Source organism: Lynx canadensis, chromosome B3 (genome assembly GCF_007474595.2).
Source record: "Lynx canadensis isolate LIC74 chromosome B3, mLynCan4.pri.v2, whole genome shotgun sequence".
NCBI classification, from domain to species: domain Eukaryota; kingdom Metazoa; phylum Chordata; class Mammalia; order Carnivora; family Felidae; genus Lynx; species Lynx canadensis.
Window position 1 is genome coordinate 124773354 of NC_044308.2, and position 19183 is coordinate 124792536.

The following is a 19183-nucleotide window of genomic DNA, read 5'->3' on the forward strand; positions in this document are numbered from 1 at the left end:
CTGACCCTCCCCGTTCATGCTCTGTCTCTCTCTCTCCCAAAAATAATAAACGTTGAAAAAAAAAATTTTTTTTAAACAAAACATTGAGGCTCAGAAAGTTTATAACTTACCTAAAGTCACAGTGATAGTTACTAGCAGAGTTGAGAAAGGCCAGTCCAGTCAAAAGGCAGCTGAAGTCTCTTCCCCATTGTACTGAGGGAAAACAGGTAGTAAATAAATACTGACAATGCTACTTGGAGAAGACTCCTTCCTAGATTGCCTCTTACAATAATAAATCCTATTATTATGCAAGTTTTCAAGTAACTTTATGGCCAGAATAGAAATAATAGAGGAAAAGAGAACAGTAGGCCTGAAGCTTACCTGCTATCATTCTGTAGGAGTTTATTCTATCAATTCTACTGGTTTTATCTCAGGGTGGGGAGGTTTACTACATTAAGATATAGCTACTCTTAGCAATATGTGATATGTATAAAATTCCTAGCACAATAGCTAACATATAGTAGGTATTATGGTTATCTATTGTTGCATTAAATTTAGAGGTTAAAAAAATCATTTTATGGCAAAATGAGTGAAAGGTTATACGGAGGTACAAGCTTCCAGTTATGGAATTAACAAATTGGGGGGATAAAATGTACAGCATAGGGAATATAACCAATAGTATTGTAATAATGCTGTATGGTGACAGGTTGGTAGCTACATTTGTGTTGAGCATAGCATAGAGTTGTTGAATCACCCCCTTGGTGGGGATGGCTGAATGCTGGTCTTGAGTGGGACTTGACTCCAGTTTCTACATGTGGCTTCTCTAAGTGATATTTCAAGATAGTCATACTTCTTTCATGAAAATTCAGGGCTCTCCTGGAGAGTATTCCAGGAGACCCAGGCAGAAGCTATAAGACTTTCAATATAACCTCAAAATCCAACAGCATTACTTCTACCACATTCTTTGGTTAAGCACCCAAGGCCAGCCCAGATTCAAAGAGAGGGAAATTTGTAGCCATCTTTTACTACCACAGTGAACCTCAGTAGATCTTTTTTTTTTTTTTTTTTCCTTCCAGTAACAAATTCCACATTATCTTATCTCTCCCGGCAACAGGAACGAAAATTAAAAAAAAAAAAAAAAAAAGGAAGTATGATCCACAATAAAGAGTAAAAACAGTTAGTAGGAGTAGACCTAGAATGACAGAGATATGGAATTATAGGCAATGACTTTTAAAATATTTTTTATACAGCTTCTAAATAAACTCAAAGAAAATAAAAAAAACCATGACATAAAGAAGATATAAGGAAGAACCAAGTGACAGTTTTATGGGTAAAAATATATATATGAAAAATTAACTGAAGGAGTTTGATAACAGTAAACATTACGAAGGAAAAAAAACCTAAGAACTCGAAAGTCAGCAATAGAAACTATCCAAAATTGAGTACAGAGAGAAAAAAAGATACAAAAAATTAAGAGTATATCACTGACCTTGTGGAAATATTAACTCATTTAACATACATGTGATTGGAGCTCCAAAGGAGATGAGAGAGAAAGGGAACAGAATAAAGATATTTGAAGTGGTAATGACCCAGAATTTTCCAAATTTGATAAAAACTCTAAACCTACAATTCCAAAAAGCTCTAATGAGCCCCAGAAGAACAAACAGAGAAATTACATCAGGGCACATTTAATCAAACTGCTGAAAATCAGTGGTAGAGAATATTTTAAAAGAAGAAACTACACAGTTTGGTAATGCAACAGAATGACATCTTCAACTACTGAAAGAAAACTGCCAACCTATAATTTTTATGCCCAGTGAAATATCTTTCCATATTGAGACAAACAAGACTTTTTTAGATAAACAAACATTAAGCAAAGTCATTGCCAGTAGACTTGCACTAAAGCAGCAAATAACACACTAAAGGAAGTTCTTAGGCAGAAGATAACAATACCAAATGGAAATTGGATCTATACAACAAATGAGAACAACAGAGATGGTGGGTAGGAAGAATGTGGTTTCAAATCAGTGTTAGAACAGTTGAAACAAACACAAAAGGAGAATTAACTCATACAAAAATGTCAACACCTGGGGTGCCTGGATGGCTCAGTCAGTTAAGTGTCTCTCTCTTGATTTCAGTTCAGGTCATGATGTTATGGTTTGTGAGATCGCGCCCTGTGTTGGGATCTGCACTGACAGCATGGAGCCTGCTTGGGATTCTCTCTCTTTCTCTGCCCGCCCCCCTCAAATTACATAAACTTAAAAAACAATGTTAACACCTGAAATGCAAATTAGGAATGGAAAGTACTTGCATTTTCAGATAAAATTATTTTTCTTTTCCATAATAGTAACAACAAAAACATACATATAACACATGTATACATACATACACAAACCACCCTCCTCCAAACACATTTGACCTTTGTATTCAACATTTCTGAATAGAATATAGAGAGACAAATATACGCATACTATCTCTTGAATATCTAGCTCATTTTCCTAATTTGAAACTGGGAACTGATTTGAAAGTGTCCTAAGCCAATAAATTCTTTTCTCCCTCGATAAAATTCACAGACATACTTTGAATTTTAATGAGACCGTGAATTTATTTCCAATTCGCATATCAGAGCCAGAAAAATATGTCACCCTCTGCCAAAGCCTACATTGCCATTTGTAAAAAAACAAAAACAAAAACAAAAACTACTTTTAGAACACTGGACAAATGACAAGTGTTCACCAAGCTGCTTTATCTAGAAGTACATACTGAATGCCAGCTGTGTTTATGGCATCATTTAAGACCTCAAACATTATAATTTCTGACATTCAGTATTTTGCAATATATAATTCACTTTAATATCTACCTCACCTTGCTATTGCCCTTTTTTGGTGGAAGTTCATGAAGTCCTGACTCCCAATCCACCACCCTGCTTCCTTCACTGACACTTCATTTCAGAATCTGTTGTCAACTGCAGCCTTCAGCTTAAATCAGTTCCTTAGAGAGGACTTCTCTACACTCACATAGATCTATACTCTTCCTTCATAGCACTAACACCATGATAATAATATAGTTATTTAAGTGGGCCTTAAAAAATGTCTTGTTGGGGCGCCTGGTGGCACAGTCGGTTAAGCCTCCGACTTCGGCTTAGGTCATGATTTCATGGTTTGTGAGTTCGAGCCCCACGTTGGACTCTGTGCTGACAGCTCAGAGCCTGGAGCCTGCTTCAGATTCTGTACCTCCTTCTCTCTCTGCCCCTCCCCCACTCGTGTTCTGTCTCTATCTGTCTCTCAAAAATAAATAAATGTAAAAAAAAATTTTTTTTAAATGTCAAATTCCCCCACTGGTTTTAGTTTCATGAAGGCAGGACCTTCATCTGACCTTGCTTACCACTGCATTCCCCACACCATGCGTGATGCCTGGAATGTGGTAGGCACTCAACTTATATGTAGTATTTTTAAATACATGTTGATTCCTGAAGTGCCTCAGAGTCAGCTTCATAGCAAAGGAAGGAATCTTCAGGTTATCTATATGCTTACACTGAAAAGTTTGCAGGAAACTGGACTGCTCTCACTTTATCATATGAACTTCAGTCACTATCTTTCTTCAGATGTAAATGAACTCCAGATTATTTATGGACCTTACTTCATCCATAAAATAACAAGATTTGGACAAATACATAGGTTCTAAACTGTGCTTCTCAAAACCTAAAGGTTTCCTCACCTGTTGAAGAAGAGTATTAAAGGACAACCATTTCCATTTGTTCTTTTAAGTTTATTAATTTATTTTGAGAGAGAGAGAGAGAGAGATTGAGGCTGCCCACACGCACAAGCAGAGGAGGGGCAGAGAGAGAGGAAGAGAGAGAATGCCAAGCAGGCTTGGTAATGTGAGGCCTCACTGTCACAAACCATGAGATCATGACCTGAGTGGAAATCAAGAGTCAGATGCTCAACTGACTGAGCCACCCAGGTGCCCTTACATTTTTTTTCATTTAAAAGGAACACAACACAAACAAGAGTCTAAGGATAGGTGTATAATAAAATATTGCCAATAATATTGAAGCTGCACTGTAATGCTTACCTAGAAAATTAGAAACAAATGAAATAAAGTAAATTTCTTAAGTAACACATAAAGGATCATAATAGAGACATATGAATCCTATAAAGGAAATAGTATGACCCTACTGTAATCTGGTTGAAGAAAACATCCATCATGCAGAGGATTGATCAGCTGAAGGCAGAGAAAAAGGTGGAGTCACAGATAAGAATTGTGGAAATTTCCATCTAGTCAATGTCCCTGGACAAAGGAAACTTAAATCTGTGGATGTTTAAACTAGTGGATATCATACCCTACAGGCAAAACCCATTCCTTGTAAAATGGTATTGATAGGCTCTCTTAGCCTGAGAACATTTAAAATCCATTTCAGGGGTGCCTGGGTGGCGCAGTCGGTTAAGCGTCCCGACTTCAGCCAGGTCACGATCTCGCGGTCTGTGAGTTCGAGCCCGCGTCGGGCTCTGGGCTGATGGCTCAGAGCCTGGAGCCTGTTTCCGATTCTGTGTCTCCCTCTCTCTACTGCTCCTCCCCCGTTCATGCTCTGTCTCTCTCTGTCCCAAAAATAAATAAAAGTTGAAAAAAAAAATTAAAATCCATTCATCTCCTTGTTTGATTGATTTCATGCCCTTCAAGCAATCTTCTGCATCTGTCTTAGTTCCCTACAGTAGTCTGCACACAAGAAAAATACACATGTCATCATGAATATTCTGGCCCATTGGACATTGTATTTCTCATCATTGATTAATAATTGGCCAACATATTTATATGTTTTGTTTCTTTAACAAAACACGTTAGTGTTCATAATATGCCAATGTTGTTCTAAGTGTTTCCAATAATAATTTCTTAAATCTCCATGCAAGCCTATGTGGTAGGTATTGTTATCCACATTCTATACTTTGCAGAATGGCAGTAGAATATGCTAAAGAATCTGATGTCTTTTTTTTCCCTGTGAATGAAAGCTGGCTCTCATACTTGCAGCTGCGTAGCTTTTACCAAATTATTTAACCTTTCTGTACCTCAGATCATCACCTATAAAATGGGGATAATAATATACCCTAACTCACAGGGCTGTTAGGAAGATGTAATGATATATATAATGTGCTTTTATAGTGTTTGGCATAGTGAGTGCTGTGTGTTTATTACAATCACAATATAGTGATTCAACACTTCCATACATCACCCAGGACTCATCACAAGTGCCCTCCTTAATCCCCATCACCTATTTCACCCATTCCTCCACCCACCTCCCCTCTGGTAACAGTTTGTTCTCTATAGTTAAGAATGTGTTTCTTGGTTTGCCTCTTTTTTCCTTTTTCCCATTGTTTCTTAAATTCCACATATAAGTGAAATCATATGGTATTTGTCTTTCTCTGAGTGACTTATTTCACTCAGCATAGCATAATACTCTCCATGTCATTGCAAATGGTAAGATTTCATTTTTGATGACTAAAATCCCATTTAATATATACACCACATCTTCTTTATCCATTCATCAGTTAATGGACACTTCGGTTGTTTCCATAATTTGGCTATGGTAGAAAAAGTTGCTATAAACATCAGGAGGCATGTATCCTTTTGAATTAGTATTTTTATAGTCTTTGAGTAAATACCCAGTAGTACAATTGCTAGATTGTAGGGTAGTTCTATTTTTAAGTTTTTGAGGAACTTCCAGAGTATTTTCCATAGTTGGCCGCTCCAGTTGCATTCCACCAACAGTGCGAGAGGGTTCCTTTTTCTCCACATCCTTGCCAACACCTATTTTTTTCTCGTGTTGTTGATTTTAGCCATTCTGACAGGTATGAGGTGATATCTCATTGTAGTTTTGATTTGTATTTCCCTAATGATAAGTGATGTTGAGTACCTTTTCATATATCTGTTGGCCATCTGTATGTCTTCTTTGGAAAAATGACTACTCATGTTTTCTGCCCATTTTTAGGTGGATTATTCATTTTTTGGGTGTTGGTTTACAAATTCTTTGTATATTTTGGATACTAACCCATTATCAGATATGTCATTTGCAAATATCTTCTCCCATTCTGCAGGTTGCCTTTTGGTTTTGTTTGTTCCCTTCACTGTGCAGAAGCTTTTATTTTGATGTTGTCCCCAATAGTTTATTTTTTATTTTGTTTCACCTGTCTCACCTTCAGGAGACATATCTAGAAAGAAGTTGCTATGGCTGGTTGCTAAGAAGTTACTGCCTGTGTTCTCTTCTAGGATTTGTTGGTTTCAGGTATCACATTTACATCTTTAATCTATTTTGTATTTATTTTGTATATGGTATAAGAAGTGGTCTGGTTTCATTCTTTTGCATGTTCTGTCCAGTTTTCCCAACACCATTTGTTGAAGAAACATTGGTTTTCACATTGGGTATTCTTTCCTGCTTTGTTGAAGATTAATTGACCATACAGTTGTGGTCCATTTCTGGGTTTTCTAATCTATTCCATAGATCTGTGTGTCTATTTATGTGTCAGTGGCATACTGTTTGATTATTACAGCTTTGTACTATAACTTCAAGTCCAGAATTATGATGCCTCCAGCTTTGCTTTTTTTTTTCAAGACTGCTTTGGCTATCTGGGGTCTTTTGTAGTTCCATACAAATTTTAGGATTATTTGTTCTAGCTCTGTGAAAAAATGCTCTTGGTATTTTAATAGGGATTGCATCAAATGTGTATGTTGCTTTGGGGTGTATAGACATTTTAACAATATTGGCTCTTCTAATCCATAAGCATGGAATGTCTTTCCATTTCTTTGTGTCGTCTTCAATTTCTTTCATCACTGTTTTATAGTTTTCAGAGGATAGATAGGTCTTTCACATCTTTGGTTAGGTTTATTCCTAGATATCTTATTATTTTTGGTGCAGTTGTAAATGGAATTGCATTCTTAATTTTCTGTTGCTTCATTATTGGTGTATAGAAACGCAACAGATTCTGTACATTGATTTTGTACCCTACAACTTTACTGAATTCATTTATCAGTTGTAGCAGTTTTGGTGGAGTCTTTCCAGTTTTCTATACAGAGTATCATGTTGTCTGTGAAGAGTGAAAGTTTGATTTCTTCCTTGCTTACTTGGATGCTTTTATTGCTTTTTATTGTCTGATTATTGTGGCTGGGACTTGCAGTACTAGCTGAATAAAAGTGGTGAAAGTGGACATCTTTGTCTTGTTCCTGACTATAAAGGATTCAGTTTTTCCCCATTGAGGATCATATTACTTGTGCATTTTTATATATGGCCTTATTATATTGAGGTATGTTCTCTCTAAACCTACTTCATTGAGGGTTTTCATCATGAATTGATATTGTACTTTGTCAAATGCTTTTTCTACATCTATGATAGGATCAAATGGTCTTATTCTTCTTATATTAATGTGATGTATCATGTTGATTTGTGAATAGTAAACCACCCTTGCATCTCAGGAATAAATCTCACTTAATCGTGGTGAATTTTTTAAACGTATGTTTAAATTTGTTTGGATTTGGTTTGCTAACATTTTGTTGAGAATTTTGCATCTATGTTCATCAGGGATATTGGCCTTGTAGTTCTATTTTTTAGTGGTGTCTTTACCTAGTTTTGGTATCAGGGTAGTGCTGGCCTCATAGAATTATTTTGGAAGTTTTCTTTCCTTTTCTATTTTTTGGAATAGTTTGAAAATAATAGGTATTAACTCTTAAATGTTTGGTGGAACTCACCTGTGGTAATGGACTTGTGTTTGTTGGGAGTTTTTTGATTACTGATTCAATTTCTTTGCTGGTTATCAGTCTGTTTAGGTTTTCTATTTCTTTGTGTTTCAGTTTTGGCAATTTATGTTTCTAGGAGTTTTCAATTTCTTCTATGTTGTCCATTTTGTTGTTCTTCTATGTTGTTGGCATATAGATTTTCATAATATTCTCTTATAATTTATATCTGTGGTATTGGTTGTTATTTCTCCTCCCTCATTTGTGATTTTGAGAACTTCCTCTTTTCTTTTCAATAAGTCTAGCTAGAGGTTTATCAATTTTATTAATTTTTTAAAGAACGAGCTCCTGGTTTCATTGATCTGTTCTATTATGGTTTTTTGGTTTTGTTTTTTTTTTGTTTTTTTTGTTTTTTTAGTTCCTATATCATTTATTTCGGCTCTAATCTTTATGATTTCCTTTCTTCTACTGGCTTGGGCTTCATTAGTTGTTCTTTTTCTAGCTCCTTTAGATGATAGATTAGGTTGTTTATTTGAGGTTTTTCATGCTTCTTGAGGTAGACCTATCTTGCCATATACTTCCCTCCGAGGACCACTTTGTACATCCCAAAAGTTTGGACTCTTGTATTTCATTTGTTTCCATGTATTTTTAAATTTCTTCTTGATTTCCTCATTGACCCATTCATTGTTTAGTAGCATGTTGTTTAACCTCCATGTATTTATGGTCTTTCCAGATTTTTTCTTATGGTTGACACCTAGTTTCAAAGTGTTTTGGTCAGAAAAGGTGCATGGCAGGGGAATAGTCTATATTTTGATCCAAGTCCTGGTCATGAGAATAGATGTGTACATATGGAAAGTATAAGTACACATACATACTTGTATACACTTAAGTATATAATTATACATTTAAGATTTATGCATCTTACTGGCTGTAAATTATACGTTAAATTTGTATTAAAAACTTTTAATACAGGGGTGCCTGGGTGGCTCAGTTAAGCATCCAACACTTGATTTCAGCTCAGGTCATGATCTCACGGTTCGTGAGTTTGAGCCCCATGTTGGGCTCCATGCTAGAGCCTGTTTGGGATTTTTGCTCTCTCCCTCTCTGCCTCTCCCCCACTTGTACACTCTCTTACTCTCTCTCTCAAAAAGTAATAAATAAACTTAAAAAATATTTTAAGTTTTAATGCACAAAGTGTCCCAAATAATGAAATAAAACCAAATTATGTATATATTTTTTTTAATCTGGAGAACTAAACCAAATTATTTGTTGTGTATAGAAAACTATCCCAGATGGCGTAAGCTAGACAATTTCCATACAGCCAAACTTGTCAAGACATTGCTTGTATTTCTAAGTCCAAGATCACAAAAGTTAAAGCTCAAACAGAAATTAACTGTCCCAAAATGATGATTCACATCTCCATTTGGAATCTGGTGGTGGGTTGCAATATAGTACCTTGAATTGTAGGTATCACCTGGTATTTTATGTTACTTATAAATAATTCAGTAGGAACATTGACTAAAATGCCATTCTACCACTGAAACAGAAAACACACATAGTACAGATTAAAATGTTTTTCATATTTAGGGACACCTGGGTGGTTCAGTCAGTTGAGTGTCTGACTTTGGCTTAGGTAATGATCTCAGGGCTCTTGGGTTGGAGCCCCACTTCCGGCTCTGTGCCGATAGCTCAGAGTCTGGTGCCTGCTTCTGATTCTGTCTCTGTCTCTCTCTGCCCCTCCCCCATTTGCCCGTGCTCACACTCTCTCCCTCTCTCAAATATAAATAAACATTTAAAAAATTTTTAAATAATAATTTTTTCATATTTAAAAATATAGTCTGTATGTTATATAAAGAGTCCCAAATATTTGGCTGCATGATCCTTCTGGATCTACATCCCTGACTTTAATTCCTGTACTTGCTACATTCCTCATAACTTACCACAGTGTGTGTGTGTGTGTGTGTGGTGTGTGTATGTATGTATGTGTGTGTGTGTGTGTATATATATATATATATAACACAATAGTAAAATAAATTCACTAATGAGAATCTTCTCAGCAAAGTAAAACAGCAGGCAAGTGATAAATGTCATATTAATATTGCCCATTTTATAATCCACAGTTTCATAATATTTAAGTATCTGCATTATTTTTAACAATTTCTTCTTTTTCTACTACTAGTACTTTCTATGGTCACAATGACTATTTCAATGTTATGCACTTGACATATCTCAGTGAGATATCGGTTGATTGATTGATACAGGTATTTAATACAAAAGGAGGCCTTTGAAATCCAAGTGGTGATATTTAACAAGCTTGATGCAAAATCACAAAATATTCTCAGCCTGATTGCCAAGAGATTAAATGGGAAGTTGGTGTTTCTGGCACACACAAGCTTAGCCATGGCAAGGAAGATCAACTATGCTTCTCAACCCAGTAAAATTCAGTCATGCTCATCCATTCATAATTTATATTTTTTGATAAATAGGATGTTTCCCACGCAGCATCAATTAACTAAACCTCACACCAACGTGTACACACATACATAAAAACTATGGGGGCACCCGGGTGGCTCTGTCGGTTAAGCGTCCGACTTCAGCTCAGGTCATGATCTCACGGTCCGTGGGTTCGAGCCCCGCGTCGGGCTCTGTGCTGACAGCTCAGAGCCTGGAGCCTGTTTCAGATTCTGTGTCTCCCTCTCTCTGTGACCCTCCCCCGTTCATGCTCTGTCTCTCTCTGTCTCAAAAATAAATAAACGTTAAAAAAAAATTAAAAAAAAAAAAACTATGTATTTATGATTACAGGGAACTCACACAAAACAAAATGTTAGAATGTTGATTGGATTTGCATGTTGCTAAAATTTCAGTGAAATGACCCTATCATCATGTGAAAAATTTAATAGCACAAATTGTTGTTGTTGGAACATAGAGAACTGTCTGTTCTCTTTACTAGCATTAACCAGGTTTCCCTCCCGCATTGCTACTGCAAGAACAAAAAAGACAGTCCTTAAAAATGGATCCTATTCTGCAAATTCTTCAAGTCAATCACTGGCACTTCACATGCATTTCTGTTCACCATTATATCTTCCAAATGCAGACATTTGGCAAGGCTGAAAGGAAACATTTGATTCTAAGGCATACCTTTGTGGATCATTCTTGGTTACATAACTCATAGAAAAATAAATTACATCATGAACTTAAATATTTATTCTCTCTTATTATAAAATAAATTTATTAATATAAATGTTCATTATTAAATATTTATTCTTTCCATATCCTAAAGCCAACTTGTTTAACTAAGTGTACATACCTCACTTAGATATAAAACTATAAGCTTTTCTCCCCCAATGAATTGTATGTGATGCCCCTAGTCATTAATAGTAAATACTGCTACTATTTGTATGAGGCACATTTTCTGAGTTTTTTTCATTATAGCAAGAATAATCACTGCCTTCTCATTTTGAACCATCAAAAACATAAAAAACTAAGTCTCTTCAGTACCTAGTATATTTTCATCCAAAATAAATACTATTTTGATGCTAATTCTTTGGACAGTAGTATAACACCTTGAAGCTTTGCTAATGTTTTTGTCAAGAGAATATATACTTAGATGTGTCTTTTTCCTTTTCCACAAATATTCAAAATTTATTCTGAAAGTAAAATAAAATATTCTAGCCAAATAATCACAATCATTTGCTTTTTTTCCTCTACCATCTGCTTTTAAAGCAGTAATCACAATGTTACACAATTCTTTAAATAAATGTTTTGCTTTTGAAAACATAGACAATGGAAAACACATGCAGCTGCTTGCCCGTGTGAAGGCACAGAGAAATAGGTCAATATAACCATGTATCAGTTAGCTCTAGCTATAAAATACCGCCTAACAAAACAACCATGAAACCTCTATGAGTTTTAAGGCTCATGCACCTGGGATTAGCTAGGGAGCTACAAGGCATCCACGTATCACAATAATTTATTCTCCATAATCCTCAATTTATAGTAAGACTATTGGGGGAAAATGGAACACAGGCTCTGTAAACAAACATGCTGTCTTTATTATTTCATTAGCTAGACGCCATGTTCCAGCCAATTATTTTTTGCTCTTTATTTGAAGAGAAAAAGGTACTTTGGAAGAAAACTCTTCCTACATGTTTTCATAATGTTCAGGCTAATAACATTTTAAAAGTTAGAGAGGAGGGGCGCCTGGGTGGCTCAGTTGGTTGAATGTCCGACTCCTGATTTCAGCTCAGGTCATGATCTCACAGGTTCATGAGTTCCAGCCAAATTGGGCTCTGTGCTGTCAGTGCTGGAAATTCTCCCCCTCTTTTTGACCCTCCCCCTGCTCACACTCTGTCTCTCTCAAAATAAAGTAATAAACTCAAAAAAGTTAGAGAAGAAAGTGAAGGAAAGCTTAAGCTAATAGGTGATAAATTTTAGAGTTGTAACTAAGGTAATTAATACCAAGAGTTTAAAAATATGTTTTAACTCAATAATGAGTTTATTTTTCCAGATTATGTGTATATTACTATGAATATATCCAGGTAAAATGTACAAACTGCTAAACTGAATTTGGCAATTTATGTGATCAATTTCTATTGTGATAATTCATTTGTTTAACATTATTAAAATCAGTCTTCTGTGTCAGGCTATGTTATAATCATCATGATATAAACTAAGTTCATCTACTAATAATTGATAATTAATGTTCATCTAGGGCTAGAATTGCTGTCATTCCCCCATTCACTTTTGTTTAGGATTTATTGTGCATATTGTATCTCAGAATCATTGTATCATGGTTCTGAAATCCATAATCCTTATTAGTCCATTTGTATTGGTGGGCTTTCTTTGGTGAGAAATGTGGCTGAGAAGAATGAGTAAAATGTCAGCATTTCAAATATTTTGTCTTTTAAAACATGTTATGCTGTGTAGAGGAAGAGAAACATCTTTTCCTACCCTTCTAACTTCTCAGCTAGGGCTCTATCACCAAAGACACATTAACAAGAGAAAAGAATACTTATTTAAGTTTTACATGACTTGGGAGCCTTTAGGAAGAAATGAAGACTTGAAGAAATGACATTTTTATACTAGGTTAGATAAAAAATGGAAGGTGGTGATAAATGTCACTGGACAAAGGGGTATGAGCTAAGGGTAGTAAACTGCGGAAATCTAGCAAAGCCTATGTGTTCAGATTACCCTTGGCATCCCTCTGTCTTCAGAAATAAGATTGCTCTTTTATCTGGGTATAGGGAGGGCACCTCTCATATGAGAGTCTTTTATGACCTGCTTCAGGGGAGAAGGGGCTCGGAGAGTTCTTCCTGAACCTACTGTTTCTCAATCCCTTCAGCTTAAAATATGCAATATGCCAAGGTATTATATTTTGGGGTAGCATGTTTTAAACCCCATTATTCTCTCATCTGAAATTTTCCCCAAGAAGTTTGACAGTCCAGAAACTTAGTGGGTAGATCGATCATCCCCTGTCCTAGCAAACCAGGCTCTCAGTCCTAGGAATAGGTCAATCCTAAAGAGTTGTTTCATTTCAAAAGGTGATGATATGAGTGGCAGCAAGGGCACCCATCTGTTAGGCTTCTAACGGTGTTAGTAATCAGGCATCTAATGAGATACATTTCTATAGAAATAAAAGAAAAACAAAGGTTAATGGTTAATGGTTCCAACAAACTATAAATTCAATTTTTGAACCCAGAGGGTGGTCAGTCACAATTTCTAGATGTTGGGCTCAAAGCACCTGTAGGTAGGGTAGTAAGGGCAGGGAGTAACAATCAATAAATTTTTTTGGTTTGCAGTGTGAATGTCTCTGGTGATGGAATTAGATGTTCCAGTGAAATTTCTGAGTGACCCACACAGTTATAGGTACAAAGAGTACCCATACATGATCTGTTGTGGTGATTCCCTAAAAGTTTATATCGTCATCCAGCTTCGGCTTATAGGACTTTGAGAAATGGGTAGTTTTCGTTTTTAGTGATGACAAGTCAGGAAGGTGAGAGAAAATTGGATATGGTAACAACTGACAAGATGTACAAAATGGCAAAATCTAATTTACAAGGAAATGAAAAATAGTTCAAAGACGGCAAACATTCACAAGGGTGGGTAATACTTTCTAACTGAAACAAAATTTTTCTCTACAGCCACCTCCATTTCTACCATAGATAATCAAAGACTATTTTTATTTGCAAAAATAAATCTAGTCTTATTAAACTTGGCCCAATTATTTATACAAGTACAACAAGAAAACTGATTGATAATACAGGCCCTTTTTAAGTCTGCTTTGCAGGAATCCTCCGGAAAAGCTCAAAGTTAGTTCAAAGTCAGAAAGACTTTATTTAGAATTTGATTTGGGGAAACTTGTCAAGAATATCAAAAGATTTGAACACTTGATTAAATAAGGTCTTGGTCAACTATTTAACCAAATTTGACAATAGAAGATTTTTAAGGCAAATATAGAACATTACATAGTTGTGAACAAAACCCTCTTTTAATATTAGAGACCTTAATAAGTAAGTAATCAAAAGACCTTATAAAGACAACATGAAGCACAGGAAATTAGTTTGATAAAACACAGAATCTTTGTTTCCTAGGCAAATTTCTTAAAAGGCAACTGAAGATCTGCATAGCCTGGCAGGTAAAAAGCCAAGCAAGTTTCTCAAAACACAAAAACAAAACAAAACAAAAACCTAAACAGGAAGAAAATAGCTAACTCTGGGAGGGAAAGGATCAATAAACAATGGGTACTTAACACTAAACTCAAAAGGGTCACTATCCAAAGATTTGACAAATACAAATTTTTTTTCCTGCTAACCTGAATTTGGAAAGGAAACAGCAAGAAGTGTTTACCTTCCTCTCTCAACGAAGATAAAGATCCTGAAAACTGATACGTTAAGAATTCTTACATTCTGCTGGCTTTCTGCCAGTTGTCCCAGACCTTAGCTGCAGTCTCCAAGGTGATGGAGTATCCCAGCCTTCTACTATCCAATCCTCATCACCAGAAACTGTAGAGGAGGAAAATAGTATGTTTTTCCTTCTACCCTTCTAGTTCCTCAGCTGGGGCTTTATAACAGAAGATGGATTAACAAGAGAAGAATGTACAAATTTATTTAATGGAAAATGTTTTTGTGTCATGGAAGCCTTCATAAAGAAATGAAGACCCAAAGAGGTGATTAAACCTGAGTGTTTTTATGCTGTTTTGATGCGGAATGTAAAGTCATGGGAAAATGTGATAGAACAAAAGGGTAGAAAACTGAAGGGAGCTTATTCATTGTTCATTCAGATTCCCTTGGTGTTTTCTGAGATAAGGATATAGGCAGGGCACCACCCACATGAGAGTCTTATGACTTGCTTCAGAGGAGAAGGAGATCAGAGTCCTTAATGCACCTGTTGTTTCTCAGATTCCTCCAGCTTAAAATGTTCAACATGCTAAATTGCCATGTTTTGGGATAGCGTGTCCTGAACTCCATCAACTACAACTAAATCAGTAGTAGGAAAAAGATCTTTGTTCTCACTTCAAGTGTGTATGTGTTTATGTGTGTGACAGAGAAAGAGAGAATTCAAGAAACATGAATTATATATTTCAGAAATTCATGCATTGTGAAAGAATATAAACATTATTTGAATCTTTTACCCAAAATCTATTAAATTACATTTAGATGGTATTTCTGTTCCAAGTCAAATTTCTTACATACCATTGTAAACTTACTCTAATTTTCTTAATAGGTCATTTACTTTTGAACACCCAAATTTTTAGACAGTGAAGTTACAAATTAAGTCCACATTATCTATAAGCAGTGTGTGCAATTTTACAATAAGCATGTCCTCAAGATCCATGCCCTTAGAGCAGGTTCTATATGCAGGACTATCTTTGAGCTTGAGAAACTCAATCTCCTTGGGTGATACCCAACAGGTGTGTACCTGATCCTTTGTTTTCCTTTGGCATGGCCCACTTTTACTGGGAGATTTTAACTGAATAAGTTGTTATGCTTTTATTTTTAAATTCAGAATCTTGGATCTGGACCAATAGGTTTTAATCAATCCAATTAAGGGAATGTAAGTGAGAGACCTATGAAAAAGGATGGATAATTTATGAGACCTAAATTTGTGAAACCATATTAAGGCAACATTCAGCTTTATGCTGAAACATCCAGGGTTGTAAAGAGCTGACAACCTACCCTTTTGTCATTCACATCACCTCCCCTCTTCTAAGAATAGATCCTTTTATAAACTAATTTGGCCCCACTGATGCACTGATTGAACAAATTGCAGATATTATGTCTTGATAGACAGACATGATGTACTAGGTGAAAGGAATTGCTGTAAAGAGGCCATTAGCAATGTGATGGTGAAGTGCTGGGGGGAAGGGAAACATTCTATAGTCCTGTGATTAGGTCTTAGTCTTTTAGTGAGACTGTGCCTCACTGTGAACTTCACAAGTGTTTCACGTTTTTTTTTTCCTCTCTCCTTAGATAGAATAGGATGGCTAGAGTGACCTAGAGTTGGGTATTTCCCTTCCCCAGTCAGTTAGGACCTGGTTAATAGTTTCCCCTGGGTGTGGGGGGAGGGGGGCAGGCCTTGTTAAGAAGAACAAAGTGCTCTGATGTATTTCCAAGTGGTTTTCTCTTCTCTTTGCCAGAAGCACAAGGGGCTATTTTTTCTACTGTTTACCATTAGAACATGGTTGAGCCTGGAGGTAAATCTCACAAAACTGTGGAAGTCCCCCTGTGACTGTGTCCCCATGGAGATCTATCAGCACCGTGCCTCCAGGATTCACCAATCCCAATTCAGGTTTCCTATCCTGACACTGGTTCTCTCTGTGGTTTCCACACATCAATTTCCACTCTGGGAGTCTGGGACTCCCTTTATTTGCCTGTCTGTCTCTACAATCTTGCCAACAGTGGTTTGCCCACTGTCTTCTCTTCTCCAGGCTCCTGACATGCTGAACCAGAAACCAGAAGTTTCAAATGCATTTCAATCACTGCAAAAATTAGTAGTTCAAAAAATGCAGAGATCAAGGAAATAGATTGCTGAGAAATAAAACCCTGCAGCCTAGGAGGGAAACACACAATTTTAGTCTTATTTCTTTAAGTAAGGAAGTAAATGGATGATGCGTAATTATGAATATTTATATGGCAAAAACAGACCCATGGATAAGATGGTAAGTGTGATGAGGTGTTGTCTTTTTGTAAAGTGAGTTAGGACACCTTCTTCCATACAGGATTCTATCAAGCAGTTGCTGTAGCAAAAAAAGAAAGTAAAAAATGGAACACCTTGGTGAGCGGACATACTGAAATACATTAAGATATCTTATTCCTGATATAAGGAAAAAACCTTGGCCTTCTGAAAAGTGTCCAAAAAAAGCAAACTGGAAGAAAAGTCACAACCTTTAACTTGCATATGCAACAAAGATGCTACAACCCTGAGAATTAGCTCCTTGTCAGCCAGTTATTTCCAAACTGCTAAGATCAAGGTAATGGTTGAAGAGACTTTTGGTTGGGCAAAAAGATTGTAACCATACCACTATTTTCATCTTTAAGATATATCAAATAGATTTAATCCTCTTAATGTGTTCTTAATATATGTTCCAATGGCATTCCAAGACATTTCCATTGACATGTGCCTGATATGAATTCAGTAGTCGTACAGAACATGAATATGGTATATTGCCCTCCAGTTAATAATTTGAATATGATGCCACACAAGGTATACTAGTTTACCACAAATTCAAAGATGACATTTGAAGTTTTATTTTCTGCATTTGACTCTCACTCTCAGTTCTTGGTTTGCTGGGGGGAAAATGTATGTTTGTTTTTCCTTGAGTATTATTTTTGTTGATTATGTATGATAAAATGGATGTCATAAGGACCAGGATACCTCTCATAATGTATTGCTCATAATTAAGGTGACTTATTAGAAAAATCCAATGATTAAAACTCTAATTGTGTAATTGTTATCTTCATAGGAAGTTTATAGAGACTCATCTGAAAACCATTCCCAGTCGTGCATTTTCAAATCTGCCCAATATTTCCAGGATGTAAGTCACTTTTTTAATATAAAGAGAAGTTTGCTACTGTGCCAGCCATGTTATTTTCTAAATGTGTTCTATCAAGAAAAATACTTGTTATACATTGTATCTGCATAAAACAATGATATTTGCATTTCCAATGTACTTGAAAAGTGTATGTAAAAGATGTTTATTTGATTTTGCTACATCTCCAATCCCGAATTCCTAATTTCTTAAACCTACTGCAAAATTAAATTCATTTGATCTTGACAATTTAATAATTCTCAACGTATTTTAATGTATCTTGGGATGCGACAAAGTGTTAGCTGGGAATCTCTCCCATACACATACTGTCTAGTCCATCTCTCCTAGTTACGGATTCTTGATTCACTTTTTACCAGGACAAATGTTTACATTTTGTCAGAAATGTAGCTAATGATTTCAGACTTCTCTCATTAAAAAAACAAACAAAAAAAACCCACAAAAATAATTCTAAACCTTAGAAAACTGAATTGTTATGCACTCAAGAGTAAGGATAAAAAGGACTTCCATGTTGAGTTGACAAAGAGTATAACTGTATATGAAATAAACCAGGGCCTTATTTCGTTTAATGGATTCTGACAAGCCACAAAGATAATTCAGGTACACCAAATGACAATACAACCAGGAGCAACCTGTGTTGGTTTTGGCTCAATTGATTCATTTCATGACCATTTATCGAGTGTCTGTTGTGTCATTTCAGGGGCATTTGACATTTTTAGTTGATACAACTAGAAAGGAGGGTGCTACTGGCATTGAATGGATGAGGCAAAGGATCTGCTGAACACCCGACAAGGCACAGGATATCCTCCCACAACAAAGAATTTTCTAGTCCAAAATGTCAACAGGGCTGAGGCTGAGAAACCATTCCAGCTATGTATCTCTGCAGTCTTTGATTTCCTGAACAGCCCTTCTATTTTCAAATTCTTGTCTCCTTTGATTTCCTTGATATTGTTCTCTCATCCTTCTTTTTAACATCTTACCTGAGCTACTCTTCCTCATCCTCACTCTCCTTTCCTAACTTCCTATTTCATTTCATTCAGTTCCTTAAATATCAGTTCATTCTTTCTTTTGTCCCAGTTCCTTCATACCCTCTTCTCCTTGAATGGACACTCCCATTCCTTTGGCATCACTGTTACCCAATACAGTTAGTTCCTAAATGAGTATCTCTAGCCCTGACCTGTTGCTACAATTGAGGCCTGAATTAAAGCTTCTTCCCAAGTATGATCATCTTGATGTCCCACAGTCACTTCAAACAGCATAGCCAAAATAAACTCATCTTCCTGCTAAACTGTTCCTTCTTCTCCATTTAACAGCACCAGCGTTTAGTGGCCTAAAAGTTAAACAACTTGAAATACCCTTCTCATCTTCTTATATAATTGCTTATTTGGTGTCTCTGCTTGGATGTCCCAATAGCTTGACCATTACTTTATTCATTCATTC

General features: G+C 36.0%; 1 protein-coding gene across 1 annotated transcript in view; it reads left to right on the forward strand.

Moving 5' to 3' along the window:
- Window positions 1–19183, forward strand: part of TSHR (thyroid stimulating hormone receptor) — a 159175-nt gene that overhangs the window by 68960 nt on the left and 71032 nt on the right. Inside the window, exon 2 of the mRNA XM_030319715.1 lies at window positions 17660–17731. Coding sequence (XP_030175575.1) covers window positions 17660–17731 — 72 coding nt within the window. The remainder of the gene's footprint in view (window positions 1–17659; window positions 17732–19183) is intronic.